The sequence below is a fragment of the Rhincodon typus genome, chromosome 25, assembly GCF_021869965.1.
Source record: "Rhincodon typus isolate 14 chromosome 25, sRhiTyp1.1, whole genome shotgun sequence".
Lineage (NCBI taxonomy): Eukaryota > Metazoa > Chordata > Chondrichthyes > Orectolobiformes > Rhincodontidae > Rhincodon > Rhincodon typus.
In genome coordinates this window covers 20,130,712-20,147,806 of record NC_063356.1, presented here as the reverse complement: position 1 = coordinate 20,147,806, position 17,095 = coordinate 20,130,712, and the positions used below count along the sequence as shown (strand labels likewise).

Sequence of the window (17,095 nt, the reverse complement as noted above, 5' to 3'; positions counted from 1 at the left end):
GGCTCATGAAGGGCAGGTCATGCTTGACAAATCTTTTGGAATTCTATGAAGACATTACGAGCGAGGTGGACAATGGGGACCCAGTGGATGTGGTGTACCTCGATTTCCAAAAGGCCTTCGACAAGGTACCGCACAAGAGGCTACTGCATAAGATAAGGATGCATGGCGTTAAGGGTAAAGTATAGCATGGATAGAGGATTGGTTGACTAACAGGAGGCAAAGAGTGGGGATAAATGAGTGCTATTCTAGCTGGCAGTCAGTGACTAGTGGTGTGCCTCAGGGATCGTGTTGGGACCGCAATTATTTACAATTTACATAGATGATTTGGAGTTGGGGACCATGTGTAGGGTATCAAAGTTTGCAGATGACACTAAGATGAGTGGCAGAGCAAAGTGTGCAGAGGACTGTGAAACTTTGCAGAGGAACATAGATACATTGAGTGAGTGGGCAAAGGTCTGGCAGATGGAATACAATGTAAATATATGTGAAGTCATACATTTTGGTAGGAGTAATAGTAAAAAGAGTTATTACTTGAATGGTAAAAAGTTGCAGCATGCTGCTATGCAGAGGGACCTGGGTGTCCTCGTGCATGAATCACAGAAGGTAGGTCTGCAGGTACAACAAGTAATTAGGAAGGCAAATGGAATTTTGTCCTTCATTGCTAAAGGGATTGAAATTAAAAGCAGAGAGGTTATGTTGTAGCTATACAAGGTGCTAGTGAGGCCACACCTGGAGTACTGTGTGCAGTTTTGGTCTCCTTACTTGAGAAAGGATGTATTGGCACTGGAGGGGGTGCAAAGGAGGTTCACTAGGTTGATTCCCGAGTTGAGGGGGTTGGCTTATGAGGAGAGACTGAGTAGATTGGGATTATATTCATTGGAATTCAGAAGATTGAGGGGGGATCTTATAGAAACATATAAAATTATGAAGGGAATAGAAAAGATAGAACAAGTAGAGAGGATGTTTCCACTGGCAGGTGAAGCTAGGACAAGAGGGCATAGCCTCAAGATTAGAGGGAGCAGATTTAGGACTGAATTGAGAAGGAATTTCTTCACCCAGAGGGTTGTTAATCTATGGAATTCCTTGCCCAGTGAAGTAGTTGACGTTACTTCAGTAAACGTTTTTGAAGAAAAGGTAGATTTTTTTTGAACAATAAAGGAATTAAGGGTTACGGTGAGAATGCGGGTAAGTGGATCTGAGTCCATGAAAAGATCAGCCATGATCTTATTGAATGGCGGAGCAGGCTCGAAGGGTCAGACGGCCTACTCCTGCTCCTAGTTCTTATGTTCTTATAAATGTGCAATCCTTAGAGGATGCAACTGGGGAATTAATAATGGAGATCAGGAAATGGCAATTACTTTAAAACAATATTTTGCATCAGTGTTAACAATGGAGGAACTACAAACATCACAAAGATATCAGATAATGAAGGTGCTAACGTGCAAATGGGAGGAAAAAACATGTAACAGTGTCTATCATAAAGGGCAAAGTTTTGACAAGCTAACAGGATTAAAGGCAACAAGTTGCCAAGACCTGATGGCCTGCATCCAAGTGTTAAAAGGATGTTGTTACAGAGATAGTGAAGACACTGGTCAAAATATTTCAGAACTCTCCATGTTCTAGAGGGTTCCAGCAGATTGGAAAACCACAAATGAGACACCTCCAGTCAGGCAATGCCCTAATGGCATTATCGCTGGACTGTTAATCCAGAGACTCAGACAATTCATCAAACAGAAAGGATACATCTCTAGGTCTCTGCAACAAGTTCAGTTTAGTGTGAGGGAATGTAAGAATGTGCTCAAGTCTGTGATGAATGAGAAATGTTATACTGCCCATAAGGCAGGAATGAAAGGTGTTCATGGTGGTCATACGCTTTCTCAATTCCACTAAGGATTTCTGATGCATACACAATTGGCAATAGCTTAACAGCTTACTCTGTAGGTTCAGTCAGAGATGTGGCCCCTACTTCAAGGTGTAAGGGCTAGTTAGAGACTGTTGCTTGAACTGCAGTACCTACTGCTTGAGGGACTGTGCTGCAAATGGGAAATACAAAATATCTCCATTTGACATTAGATTTGAAAGAGAAACAAGAGTCACAAATGAAGCTTTAAAATTGGTTTAAGGCAAACATCAGAGGTATGGGTGAAAATTGACTGCAGTTAATTGTACTGAACTCTTATTAATGAAACGTGCAAAACATGAAGCATTCAAACATTTTTGCGTAATACAACAGGATAAATGCAAACAAAGACAAAAACTCTGCGTGTACAGTTAGACAACTGTGGTCAACTAAGAGAAAATGTTTAAACAAATATGAAAAAAAATGGAGCCTATGCTGACCTCAGCCACATTCAAGCACCTATTGCCACGATTTGTTTTCTCAAATACCTCATTTGACTTCTGGTGAGAGTGTGTCAATGAAGAGGTCGCATGCACCAAAAGGGGAATAATGTCCTTACTGTTTAATCATGCACCCAAATTAGCATCTAAGCTTTCCTTCCAAGGTTTGGAACTGAACCCGCCACCCCCATCAAATCAGAGAGACATTCTTATCACCAACAGGATATCATACTGTCCCAGCACGTGGTTTCTAAAATCTGCCATCCAACAATAGTGCATACACCCACCACAGCCAGCCCTTCACATAAAACAGAATCTTTCAGAAACCTGTCACCCGAGAGGATCCAAAATTAAAAGTAAACTTATCCCTGAGGTTACATAATAGTGTTCTTGATGTGGGCTATGAATGATAACTGTGGACACTCCAGGAATGACTAGCATTGTTGGGTGCTGCCTGTTCATTTGCTGAATTACTGAAAAAACAAACTGAAATCTTTCATTGTAGCTTCACCTCTTCTAATCTATTTGGTAAGGATGGAGGCAGGGCTGAGGATATGGTCATCATGGAAATTAGGGCTCCTGTTTGTCCTGCAGCTACTTGTGGATACAGGAACATTGCCATAATTTGTCAAGTTTGTCTGTCTTTTACCTGCACTAGAGTGGAATGGAGTGGCAGTGGTTTTCCTCAGTACAATATAGCAATTGAGGCTTCTTTTGTTCTATTTACACCTGTCCTCCATTTTCCCAGTGCCAATTCTTCACTGCATTTCCTAGTCTCCTACCTCTGTATCAAAGTAGTGTATCAGTAAGGCTCTCAAACAGGTGAAACATTTTTCTCCATTGGTTTCCTGATTTGGAAATGTTCTCATTAGAAACCAAGAACTGGAAGTAGGCCAATAGGTGTTTTGAGCCTCCTCCCCATTCAATATGATCATGGCCCATCCTCTATCACCAAATCGTAGCCACATTTTCTCTCCTTTTGATGCCTTTAGTATCAATAACCTATCACTCTCTTTTTTGAATGTACTCGGTGATCCCATCTCTACAGTCTTCTGTGGTAGCGAATACCACAGATTGATCACCTTCAGTCAAGAAAGGTTTCCTCATCTCAGTCCTAAATGGCCTACTCCATATCCTGAGACTTTGACCCTTGGTTCCAGGCTCCCCATCCAAGGGAAACATCTGCCCTGCTTCCAATATTCCTTCTAACTTTTTTTTTTGGTCACAGAGAATGCAGTAGCAACTTCCAAAACTCAAAGTCAATGCTTTGGCGCAGAGATCATGCTGATCGGTATGCGGTCAGTATGCTGAACTTCTGTATTACTGTGCAGTTTAGAAGGAATACTGCCTGTATTTAGCGGTGTTAGAATTTTGTTTTGTCAATCAACTTGTGGTGTGATTGCGTGGAGAAAATGGGATTCTCTGCAATTCTCTGCAGCATTACAACGACCATTCTTCCAAAGAACTGTTCTTTTGCACCTTTAAGAAACTTACATACAAGCAAATGAGAATGTTGAAGTCTTAGCCAGTTAAAAGTGCAACCTCACTTTTTGCTGTTATAAACTGCAAAGTGTGCTGTACACAAGATTTTTGTCACAAATTTACAGAAGCAAATACCAATATTAAAATAATACAGAGAATAAAGAGTTGACATTTTCTGTGAAATATACATACAGCAATTTTATGACAGCTTTACAATCCATATCACACCAATGTTGTTATGCTAAAAGGACTGAATGCTGTATCTTAACATTCAACTATTTATTTAATTTTGCTTCAAAAGGTGAGAAATTATATGTTTAAATTTATGATGGTAGAGGTCATTTTTATCTAAGTACTGACGAAATGTGAACCCACACATTTGTGGTGTCTAGAGGAAAAGGCAGCATCTGGTCTAAGAAGAAAAACTGACAACACAGTAAATCATTATGTTAAACAACATGACATGAGCTAGTCATGGATCAGTGATCTACTTAATTTAGTATGCAAATTAATGCTGGTGCTCGATTACATGACTAGCAGAATTTATCCACATCTCCAACAGAATAGTTTAATTTACATCTATTTGCTAGTTAATCCCCACTGCAAAACATCAAACAACAAACTAAAATTGTATTCCATTATATTTCATTTGTAACCATATATTTATGTCATCTTTGTAATTTAATGTGCCCTGACTACTACCTAATCACAGACTGTTCCGTTTGTTCTCCCCCCACCAACTTTTCCAGTTCTGATGAAAGTTTATCAATCTGAAAAGTTAACTCTTCTTCGCACTCAGATGCTGGCTGACCTACTGGGTTAACAATAGCTTTTTCTATCATTACTTCTAGCATCTACAGAATTTTGTTTTTAAGTGGAAAAGATATTTTATTTCTATACAATTATCAAATAATGATCATGGTTTACCTACTCTTATTCAGAAAAGTAAAGTAACCTCCATATTAAAAATAAAACTCACTGCAATTATACATGGTGTCAACACTGATAATTAGCATTCCATTGGGAGTTGGCGCAATCTAAGCATATCTTCCAAACTTCTGGAAATTCTTGGAATATTCAGGAAAATTTCCTCAAATAAAAGGACAGAAATTAATCATCTGCAGAAGTGGAGAACATGGTGTTTATCCTAATACCCCATTCATAGCTCATTAAAGGTTTTTAAAATTCAGAAAGCAAAAACAATGAAACTTTACAGCCAGGACTCAGTCACCAAAGTTCACAGCAACCTTCAGAAAACTAAACACAATGAATGCCCTAGTTCCATTCAGAAGTGGCACTAACAGATTATGAAGCACCATTTTTTTGCAATAGCGCAAGTTTAGTATCAATATCATACCTGCATTTTCTGTTTCATGATGGGATATATCCAAAGTTGTTAACTTCTTTGTTTCCGCAGTCAGGAGAAGTTCGTAGGGATTCTCGTCTTCTTCAAACTTTTCTGGAGTTTCCTTCACATCCGAATCCTGAGGAGAAGCAATTATTCTCACATCAAGCTCATGATCAAGATCAACAGCAAGAGACAAGCCAATATAAAAAGGAAACTGAAATATGTTGCATGCATGGTTATTGCCATAAAACTCCGAACTCTGAAATTGAAATTTTCAACTGCAAATCAACCATAAGCAAAATAGAATCTATGCAAAGTTATGATTTTCATCACCTTTCTTCCCAACCTAAGGGTTCAATTAGTCTCGACATACTATATTTCTTCACAATCTGATTAACATTACTTTAAATTGCACATTACCAGTTTAAGGCAAATATGTTATACCTGCAACTAAAAGAAATCCACATTTATTATTTGCAAGAAAGCTATCACAGTTGGAACGATGTGGAGAAAATAATCAAATAAACTAAAGTAAATAGTAATTTTAAAAAGAGGCTGACCACTACGAGAAAAGATGAACTAAGGGAGGTAATGTATTCCATATTCTTAAAGTCTTGAGAAAGTGTGACTTGAAATCAGAAATGCTAAGATTTCTGCGAAACTTCAGGAAAGACAGCAAAATAAAGTATGAAGACTTAGTTACAACTTAGGGTGAAACAGGGATCCTTTGTACTGAGCATTATAAAAATTCAGTGTCATTAAATAGATAAACGAAAATTGCTACAATGGTGAAAGGAGAAAAGTGAGAAATATTACAAAGGCAGTTACAAGCTTGGAGGGACACAGTGTAAAAATAATGGATCCCCTTTCTTTGGAAGAGATCTGCCACATGGCTAAGACTGAAAAAGATGATTTGCACAAACACAGTATTCAATAAACAGGCAAGGTAGGTAGATATGAATATCAAAATGGATTGCACATGCAACGTCAAATGCATTTCTCTCTCTCCCCACCATGCAGGAGGTTGCAACAGTAACACTGCTGAGAAGAATAATATCACTATTTTGCTATTAGCTTCTTCTGGCAGTCAGCTCAAATCAAAATTGTAATGCCCTCAGCTATGTTATAAAACTAACAGTTCCAATGACATTCATTCCTATGACAGGAATACAAGCAAGATTGTTTTACACATCAGTTCATCTAAATGTCATAATTGCACTCAATTGACCAAATGCTCCAAAAAAAAAATTAAATGTGGCAGTCTGTAGAATAATAGCTGTGAAAGCAGCAAGGATAAAAGGTGATTTGTTCACATTTCACTCCTTTAGAAATACCTGTGAAATTGATCGCTATTCTTTAGCAAAGATAGTCAGATTTTTGTGCACACAATTGCTACATTTGAATATTTGTGGAGCCTTGGATTCATTTACCAACTTCATAGATCCTTCATTCAAAGAAGCTTTGAATTTCAGCCACAACAGTTCTACTGAATTCCAGATGCATAAAATCAGTTCATAGGAGGTCACCTTCAACAAACCAGTAATAAAGTTAACAATCCTAGGCAGGTCAAATTCTCAGCTTCTCTTGTACTGGATCACAACATGCATACAAATGAATAAAAAATTATCAACTCACATTCGACATGTCATTGGCACAGCACACTGCTGGTTGAGGATTGAACCCATATATGCCATGGGTTATGTAACTGAATTAAACAAAGAGAATGGAAAAGTGGAACACAATAGATTAGTTTATAAGATTTCAGAATTGAACTGTATACTTGCTCGTGATACAGTTGCTGCTTTGTAAATCTGTTTAAGAGTCCTAAGTACATTCATGGTATGTTGATGTTGCTTGTTAGGTCAATATTTATTGCTCATCCCCAAATGTCCTTGAAGTGGTGGTGAGGAGCCTTCTTGAATCACTACAGTCCTTCAAGTTTAAGGACTCCGACAGTGCTGTTCGTAGGGGAAGTGCCATATTTTTACCAAGCAACAGCGAGGAATAAGATATTAGGTTCAGACGGTCTGATGTGGGGCTTGTAGGCGAGCTTGCAGGTGGTGGTTTTTCCATGTATCTGCTGCCTTTACCCTTCTATGTAATTAGGGTCATGCATTTGGAAGGTGCTATCACTGCAGGCATGGTAGGTTACTGCAGTTCATCTTGTAGATTGTACACACTTATGCATCAATAGCGAAGGGACTGAACGTTGAAGAGGATGAATGGGGTGCCAATAAGCAATAATCCAATCCTTGATTGGATTAAGCTTCCCAAGTGTTCTTGGAGGTGAATCCATTCAGGCAAATGGAGAGAATTACATCATACTCCTGACTTAACCCTTTAGATGTGGACAGGCATCGAGAGTCAGGAGATGAGTTATTTGCTCTACATTTCCTAATTTCTGATCTGTCCTCGTATCCGCAATATTTATAAGGCTGCTCCAGTTCAACTGCAAAAGCAGAAATTGCTGGAAAAGCTCAGCTGATGTGGAAGCATCTGTGAAGAGTATCAGTTAACGTTTCGGGTCTGGTGGTATTTCCTCAGAACTAACGGAAGCTAGGAAAATATCAATTTTTAGGCAGAGGATAGGATGGGAGGGAGTAAAGAGTAAATGGTAGGTGATTAGGGATAGATCCTAAAAGAGAGAAAAGAACAGTTGGACGAAGGAGTGGATAACAATCTGGCTAGAAGGGTGAATAGCTGTTAGTGGAGATGTTAGTGGTCATAATAGCAGACTATGCGATCACAAGGCCTGGTGTATGGGGGTGGGGGCTAAAACATGGAGTTTAATAACTTTAGGGCTTGTACCCAGCTTTCTTGAGTCCAAGAGGCTGCAGGGTCCCCAAGGAGAAAATGAGGTGTTCTTCTTCCAGCTTACGCTGAGTTTTGCTGAAGCACTGCAGCAAACCGGAGACAGATGCTGGCCAGGGAACCTGCTGGTGTGTTGATGTGGCAGGCAACTGGAAGCTCAGGATCTTTTTGTGAGCAGAATGTCTGTGTTCTGCAAAGCAGTCACCCAGTCTATGCTTCGTTTCCCCAATGTAGAGAAGACAATATTGTACTGCATTCGCTGCTCACACTGAATTGTGGGAAATGCAGGTAAAGTGCTGTTTCACCTGGAAGGCAAGCGAGAAGGGAGGTGGTAAATGGGTAGGTGTTACACCTTCGGCGATTGCAAGGAAAAGGATGGGGAGGGGGGATTGTTGCAAGTGAAGGAAGAGTGGGCCAGGGTGTCCAGGTGGTAAGAGTGTCTGCAGAAGGCTGACAAGGGAGGGGAAAGGAAAAATGTATGGCTGGTGGTGGCATCTCGCTGGAGGTGGTGGAATTGGTTGCTGCACTGTAAAGCTTTTCAAGAGTTTTGATATTCATTCATGGCATGTTGATGTTGCTTTGCTAGACCAAGGGGATGAGGTAATTGAACTAAAATAGCTCAATCCATCATCTTTTGTGCTAGAGTTGCTTGGAGTCAGAATTTTCGATTCCCGACGACTCCAGATTTGCTTGGGTTTCTTGATGCCATACTCTCTCAAACGCAGCCTTGATATCAAAGGTAGTCACTCTCGCCTCTGAAGTTCAGCCCTTTTGTCCATGTTTGGACCAATGAGCTCAGGAACTGAGTCACCGTGATGTATCCTAAACTGAACACCAATGGACAGGTTATCACTTTGTAAGTGCTACTTGACACTCTGTTGACTATCCGTTCCATCCCTTTGCTGGTATCGAAGATCAACTGACACAGTGGTAACTGGCAGGGTTGGATTTGTCTTTCTTCTCAGGCAGAGGACATGATAAAAAGTGGAAAATTGCCCAATGAAGTAGATTGCAGCATGGTAGCTGTACTGGAATAGCTTGGCTAGGGCCCTGTTAGTTCTACAGGAGAAGTACTATTGCTGGTGTTGAGGGTAAATCACAAGTTACCTTTAACTCAGCTACTTAAGAAATCTCACAATCAAATATTGCAACAATGATTTAAACTTGATTGCATTTAGCAACCAAAATCAGGTACTCTTCTTCTTCTCAGCGTAGCTCTGTGCTGCTGCAGTGTTTTGTTGTCCGCTTAAATAATGTTCTCACGCAACTTCATTTGTGTGTGTTAGGGTGGTTGCTGTTGAAGTTCATACTTGGTCAGTGTGTGTGGCTTTCCTGTGTACCTTTGTTAGGAATTCCCCATTTGTTCTGTGCTCTACCATGATGTCCAGGAATGGGAGCCGTTTGGTCTTCTCCTCTTCTCTGGTGAATCTGATTCCAGTGAGGGTGTTGTTTATTGTATCGTTTGGCGTTACTGCCCTATTCACATCGATAGACATACCACTAGCAAGTGAAACAATGACAGCACTACTAGAACAAGAACAAGACCCCAGTGACATCATCTCCACAGACAACATGCTGAAGCTACTGGACCTATGTCTCACCACCCACTTCACTTTTAACAGCCAAATATATGAACAGATCAACGGTACACCCATGGGATCACCTATCTCCGGACTAACAGCCGAAGTGGTGATGCAGAGACTGGAAAGTATGGCCCTTCCACTAATCCAACCAAAACTATGGATACGCTACATGGACGACACCTTTGTCATCATTAAATGGACCAAATTAGAGGAGACACACAAACTAATATCTCTTCCAGGTATTCAAGGACAATGGATACCTGAAAAACTGGGTCATAACAAATGACGCCAGGAAGATACTACACGCCCTGACACACTCATCACGCTACTTACATTAGGAACACATTGAAACTAACCACAAAACTCCTACGACCACTGGGCATTAGAATTGCACACACTTCTGGCTATGCTGATATTCTTCTGGGCCTCTCAGGCTAAATATGTACAAACTCAAGAAAGAACACAGACTTCATTTTGTTATATGTTTAATAATGCAATATTCCCTCAAACGAACAGATCTCCTTTAGGTTCAAGATGCATAAATATTCAAATACAAGCTCTAAGTATTTAGCAGCTACCCTCACGTTCCATATCTACTTCTAAACTAATGCTCTCTGGACTCCGTCTTAGATGTTTAGTCATGGGTGCCCACAAAATCACAGTGGCTTTCCTTCATTATTGTTACTTGTAACATGTATCCTAATTGCATTATTTTCAGTTACGCCATTTATTTGCAAAAACTCAATTGAAGAGAAAGAAACGTAATATTATCTTTCCTGCTACCAATGTATTCAAAATACTTACGATTGCTTGCATACAAAACATCTCAAGGATGGATTGCAAGTAACAAGGAATAAAATTTCCAATGCAATGGATAATCCAAAGTACCAAACATAATCTTGTAATAATCTGAGATCTTTAATACAATCAATCTTCCAATCCACATGTATATTGTTTCCAATGTGTTTGATCTCAGTGTGGACGTGTCAGATCCCAGAATGAAACTTGATTTTAATCTCGGTTTTGATGTCTTCTGTACCGAAAACGAAACAAAAAAAAACAAAAAAAACTTTGCTCATCCTATATTCTTCTGAACTAAAAGCAAAACTAATCATCTTACATGTTTGCCCTCCCTTTTGTTTAGTTAACATGGGTGGTTAGTCATAAATGTATTCGCACAAGACTATAGATATTCTTCAACTAAATAGAATTTTATTGCATAAACAAGTTTCAAAGAGCAATTTGAATACAATGATCTTAAAACACGTAGCAAAATAAAGTCTCAACCTGTTTCACAACACTGTGCATTACAAAGTCCTGAGAAAGTAACCTCATTAGGGCTGCCCATGACTGAGCAGCACAAAATGGCCAACAGCTGCCCATGGCTAATGCAGCTGAACATGGCTAACAGTAGTTACAGCACTGTGACAGGTCCCCTGAACGTCCCTCATCTCCTCCTGAGAGATAAAGTAAATTTGCTCCTATACTCAACCCTGGTGTCTGCTAAGCGGAAATAAAAACTTGCTCATCTTTCACTTTGAAAAGACAGCTGATGATCTTTTATGTAAAATGCTCTTATATGTATTACTTCCCTGTCAAATTCCCAACAGTATAGGCTATACAACAGTATATCCAGTTTCCACTAACACTACGAAGAGTCTGCAGCCATAAAGACCGTAAGAATTCAGAACAGGATGATATTCAGACTCTCAAACCTGCTTCACCATTTAGTAGGATCATGGCTAATCCAACATTCCTCATATCCACTTTCCTGCATTTTCCCCATAACACTCGATTCCCCTCTTGAACTATTTATATCAGGCTTAAACATGCACAAAGATTGTGCCCCACAGCTCTCTGAATCAAGGAATTCCAAAGACACTCAACGCTCAAAAGAAATTCCTCCTCATCTCCTGAGACTATGCCCTCTGTTGCTAGTCTCTCTGATGAGGGGAAACATCCTCCCAGCATTTATCCTGTGAAGCCTGTTAAGCAGCCTGTATGTTTCAAAGAAATAACTTTTTGTTTTCCGAAACTCCAGTGAGAAGAGTCCCAACTTGTTTGTTAATAAGACAATCCCTCCATACTGCAAATCATCCTAGGGAATCTTCTTTGATCTGCCTTCAATTAAATGGTATCCTTCCTTAACTAAGATCAACACTGCTCCCAGTACTCCAGATGTGGTTGCACCGGCACATTGCACAACTGCAGTAAGACTTCCCTACTCATGCTCCAGACCCTTTGAAATAAGGGCCAACATTCCATTAACCTTCCTGATTACTTGCTGCATTTGTGTTCTAGCTTTGTGTTTCATGCACAGGCACCCCCAATTCCCTTTGTATTGTTACTTTCTGCAGTTTACCTCCATTTGAAAAAAAGCTGTTATTTCATTCACCCTTCCCATCCAAAATACATAACAACTTCATATTTTCCCACATTATACTGCATTCGCTAACTTTTTTGCCCACTTGCTTAACCTATCTCCCTGCAGAATGTTTGTATCTCTCTTGCAACCTGCCTTTCCACTTATTTGTGTATCATCTGCAGATTTGCTACAGTACATTAGCTTCCTTCCTCCACGTCATTCGTGTACATTCTAAACAGTTGTATTTCCAGCACTGAGCCCGCAGAATCCCACTGGTCAATGGTTGCCAACCTGAAAAAGAACACCTTATCTCCACTCACTGTTTCCTGCCCATGAGCCAATTCCATATCCATGCCAATATACTAGCTCCTACACCACGGACTCCCATCTTACAAGATAACATTTTGTGAGATAGCTTTTCGAACGCCTTCTCAAAGTCTAAATACAACAGACATACTGGTTCCCCTCTACGCAATCTGGTTGAGATTTGCTCAAAAAGGTCTAATAAATTAGTCAGACACCTGCTTTATGACAAATGGTAGATTCAGTCACAATTCCATAAGGACTCTGGCCTTTTTTTAAATAAAGAAACCCTTCACATAAGCAACTAGAACCCATCAGAGTCCATTTTGAAATCCAAATTCCATTTTTTAAAATATAAATTTTACACTTTTCAATCACCAAATTGTAATAATGCAGTTCAATAACAGAAACCAATAATCAAGATGACTTTATTTTGAGAATGGCTGCATTAAATTTTATTAAGAATTCTTTGAATTTACACAAATGACAAAACTAAAATAAATGCTCACTTGATGGAAAATGAATTAAGGTACTTTGGCAACACCACTTCCTTTGTACTGCACATTCTCATGGTCAGTTAAGTATGGGCTAAATGTTAGCCTAGCCCTTGACATGAACAAATACAAAAATGGCTCCCAAAGAGAATACTGCAATGATACATCATTAACACTTCCAAGTACTTATGGACAGCTGGCAGCAAGTTTACTTTCACAAGTAACATGGTGCCAATATGTCTCATTAGTAACCTCTGCAAAGGGTGCTAAGAATTCAGAATCTTACTTTACCATAAAAATTCAAATGATAAATTTAGTTACAGAACCCTCAGGTACAGGTAGTTCTCCTATAACGCGATAATTGCATTCTTGTGACCTCACGCTATAGAAAATTGTGCTTATAGGAAATCACCATAGAAAATCACATAATGGGAAAAATCACTATATAAAACCCACTACACTTGTACAGCACAAAGTTAGTGTTATCCAAACAGCGTCGGATTATTTGAGCGCATTACAGCCAATTCATGTTAACGAAACACACGTTATAGCAGAACTACCTGTATCATCTTCAGACATGGCTTTATATTTCCACTTGTCATTACCTCTCGTTTCTTACAGACTGCAGCAGCTCAAGAACACAGCTCACCACCACCTTCTCAATGGCAGCTAGGGAACAGCAAGAAATGATGGGCAACCAGTGACACGTCCCGCAATTCAAATATCTAAAATTCCAGTAAAAGTGTAACAGTTGTCACCCAGATCATTCATAACCAAAATCTCTCTCTATATTGGATTGCCTGTGTCCGAATTTTATTCAAGGTTACTGCACCCTCTGCTGGACCTTCAGGTTTACTATTTTATGTCAGGCAAGTGAAAAGACTTGCGTGCAGAGTAAATAAACTAATATAAACTATTGATGCTGAGGAGGAGAATTAGGAGGATATGGCAGATGAATGCATGGCTGAGGGGCTGGTACAGGGGGCAGGGATTCATTTTTGCATCATTGGGACCTCTTCTGGGGTAGAAGTGGTCTGTAGAAGAATGATGGGTTGCACCTGAATTAGAAGGGGACCGACATCCCTGCAGGGTGATTAGTACTACTCAGGCAGCATTAAACTCGTGGTGATGGTGGTTGGGTGTGGGGAGACCAAAAGAGAGGAGTGAGTAAAAAGACAAGTCTGAGGCTGGTACAATAGATATGAGCATGTCAAATAGTCATGGCAGTCAAGAGCAAGGCAGAGAACAAGGTAAGACTCAATGCAAGAGGCCTGACAGGTAACCTAGATCAACTCAGGGCATGGTTGTGAACATGGGGCTGGGATATCATCACTATCACAGAAACATGGCTCAGGGAGGGCAGGACTGGCAGCTTAGTGTACTAAGGTATAGATGTTATGCAAAGGATAGAAAGGGACACAAGAGAGATGGGGGAGTGACATTTTGGTTAAGGATAACATTACGGCTGTACGTAGGGAGGATATTCTTGGGAGAATGTCCAGCGGTGTGTGCGGAACTGAGAAATGAGAGAGAGATGATTGCCTACTTGGGATTGTTCTATAGGTCTCCAGTAGTCAGCGGGAAATGGAGACGCAAGTATGTAAGGTGATCCCACATCTCCAAGAATAACTGGGTTGTAATGGTTGGGGGTTTTAACTTTCCAAACACAGACTAGGACTCTCATAATGTTAAGGGCTTACATGGAAAGGAATTTGTTAAGTGTGTAGCAGAAAAATTTCTTATTCAATTTGTAAATGTACCTACTAGAAAGGCAGGGCAAGTGACTGAGGTGTCAGTGGGGAGCACTTTGGGGGCCAGAGATCATAATTTAAAATAGTTATGTAAAAAAAGGATAGGCCTGATATAAAAGTTAAAAAGTTCTAAATTGGAGTAAGACCAATCTCAATGGTATTAGGCAGGAACCTTCAAAAGTTGATTGGGAGAAGCTTTCACAGGTAAAAGGATGGTTGGAAAGTGAAAAGCCTTCAAAATTGAAATAACAAGAGTTCAGAAACGTTATGTTCCTGTTAGTGTGAAAGGGAAGGCTGGTAGGTGTAGAGAATGCTGGATGGCTACAGAATTTGAGGCTCTGGTCAAGAAAAAGGAGGCATTTTTCAGGTATAGACTGGGATCAAGTGAATCCATAGGGGAAAATAAGGGCAGAGTACACTGAAGAGGGCAATCAGGAGGGCAAAAAGGGGACATGCAATGGCTTTGGCAAATAGGTTTAAGGAGAATCCAAAGATATTCTACTAATGTATTAAGGACAAAAGAGTAACTAGATAGAGAATAGGTCCCCTTAATGATCTACAAGGCCACCTACGTATGGAACCACAGGAGATGGGTGAGATACAGATGAGTATTGCGTGTCAATGCTTACTGTGGAGAAGAATATGGAAGCTAGAGAACTTGGGGAAATAAATCGCAATATCTTGAAAAATGTCCGTATTACAGATGAGGTGGTGCTGGATGGCTTAAAACGCAAAAAGGTGGATAAATCCCTGCGACCTGATTAAGTATACCCTACAACTTTGTGGGAAACTAGGGAAGAGATTGCTGCAGCCCTGGCTGAGATATTTGTATTATCTATAGGCACAGTTGAAGTGCTGGAAGACTGGAATTTAGCTAAAGTGGTGCCATTATTTAAAAAAAGATGGTAAATGAAAAGAAAAGACAGGAAACCATAGACCAATGAGCCTGATGTCAATGGTGGGTAAGTTGTTGGAGGAGATTGAGGGACAGGATTTACATGCGTTTGGAAAGGCAAGGACTGATTAGGGATAGTCATCTTGGTTTTGTGCACAGGAAATCATGTCTCACTAACTTGATTGAGTTTTTTGAAGAATTAACGAAGAAGACTGATGAAGGCGGATGTGAACTTCAGTCAGGTGTTGACAAAGTTCCACATGGTAGACTGGTTAGGAAGATTAGATCACATAGAATACAGGGAGAACTAGCCATTTGAATACACAACTGGCTGGAAGATAGCAGACAGAGGGGGGTGATGGAGGGTTGCTTTTCAGACTGGAGGCTGTGACCAGCAGTGTGCCACAAGGATTAGTGGTGGGTCCAGTGCTTTTTGTCATTCATTTAAATGATTTGGATGCCAACATAAGTTGGTATGGTTAGTCAGTCTGCAGATGACACCAAAATTGGAGGTGTAGCAGTCGGCCAAGGTCATCTCGGAGTACAACAGGACTTTGATCAACTGAGCCAATGGGCTGAGGAGTGGTAGATGGAGTTTAATTTAGATAAATGTGAAGACCACATGTAAATTGGAAGGGCAAATCAAGGCAGGATTTATACACTTAATGGTAAGGTCCTGAGCAGTGTAGCTGAACAAAGACCTTGGAATGCAGGTTCATAGTTCCTTGAAAGTGGAGTCCCAGGTAGTGAGGAAAGCATTTGGTATAGTTGCCTTTATTGATCAATGCAATGCATTGAGTTTAAGAGTTGGGAGGTCATGTTGGTTAGACCAGTTGTGAAATACTGCATTCAGTTCTGGTCTCCCTGCTATTGGGAAGATGTTGTTAAACTTATAAGGGTTCAGAAAAGATTTACAAGGATGTAGCCAGGATTGGAGGGTTTGAGCTATAGGGGGAGGCTGAACAGGCTGCGGCTATTTTCCCTGCAGCATTGGAGGCTGAAGGCTGACCTTATAGAAGTTTATAAAATCATGAGGGCATTGATAGGGTGGACAAGATCTTTTCCCCAGGCTAGCGGGGTCCAAAACTAAAGGACATAGGTTTAAGGTTAGGAGGGAAAGATTTAAAAGGGACCTAAGGGGCAAATGTTTGAAGAGGGTGGTGCGTGTATGGACTGAGCTGCCAGAGGAAGTGGAGGAAGCAGGTACAGTTATGAAATTTAAAAGGCATCTGGATGGGTACATGAATACGAAGGGTTTAGAGGGATAATGGGCCAAATGCTGACAAATGGGACTAGATCAGTTTCTTATATCTGGTCCGCATGGACGAACTGGACCAAAGGGTCTGCTTCGTGCTGTGTAACTCTATGACTAATGCTAGCGCTAAATTGATGGAGTCTACTGAATCAACTGAAGCTGTCCGAGGTCCTCTTTCAACATAGATGTCAATGGTGCAACATCACATGGTTGTACGTGTCTGGAGGTGGTTTGGATCTCACCCTTAAGTGCTTCAGTGACATACTGCTGAATTTTAGTCAAAATGTCATTGAGAATGAGGATCCATATGTTGCCTTTGATTTGGCGTGTGGGCATGTGATCAGCCACAGCCCTATCCAGCCAGCAGCAGGTTCCCTCCCATGGCCAGTTTTCCAGCTAAGTGCTTCAGTATTTGCATTACTTTTGCCCATTTTGTCCCGACTGGGATTCAAAATAAGTATCCGATTG

The 17,095-nt window shown here is 40.4% G+C and overlaps 1 protein-coding gene across 6 annotated transcripts in view; it reads right to left on the bottom strand.

Moving 5' to 3' along the window:
- The window catches only part of LOC109928668 (ankyrin repeat and SAM domain-containing protein 1A-like), a 210,066-nt gene extending 199,552 nt beyond the window's left edge, over positions 1-10,514 (bottom strand). For 3 of the 6 annotated variants that reach the window (XM_048612025.1, XM_048612026.1, XM_048612028.1), the window contains exons 1-2: positions 10,369-10,513; positions 5,180-5,306 (exon numbers count right to left, since the gene is read on the bottom strand). In XM_048612025.1, coding sequence (XP_048467982.1) covers positions 5,180-5,306; positions 10,369-10,389 — 148 coding nt within the window. In that variant the 5' untranslated portion in view covers positions 10,390-10,513. Of the gene's footprint in view, positions 1-5,179; positions 5,307-6,805; positions 6,875-10,368 lie in introns of those variants that run through there. The other 3 variants (XM_048612023.1, XM_048612027.1, XM_048612024.1) reach the window with 3 other exon arrangements.
- Positions 10,515-17,095: the final 6,581 nt, after the last annotated feature.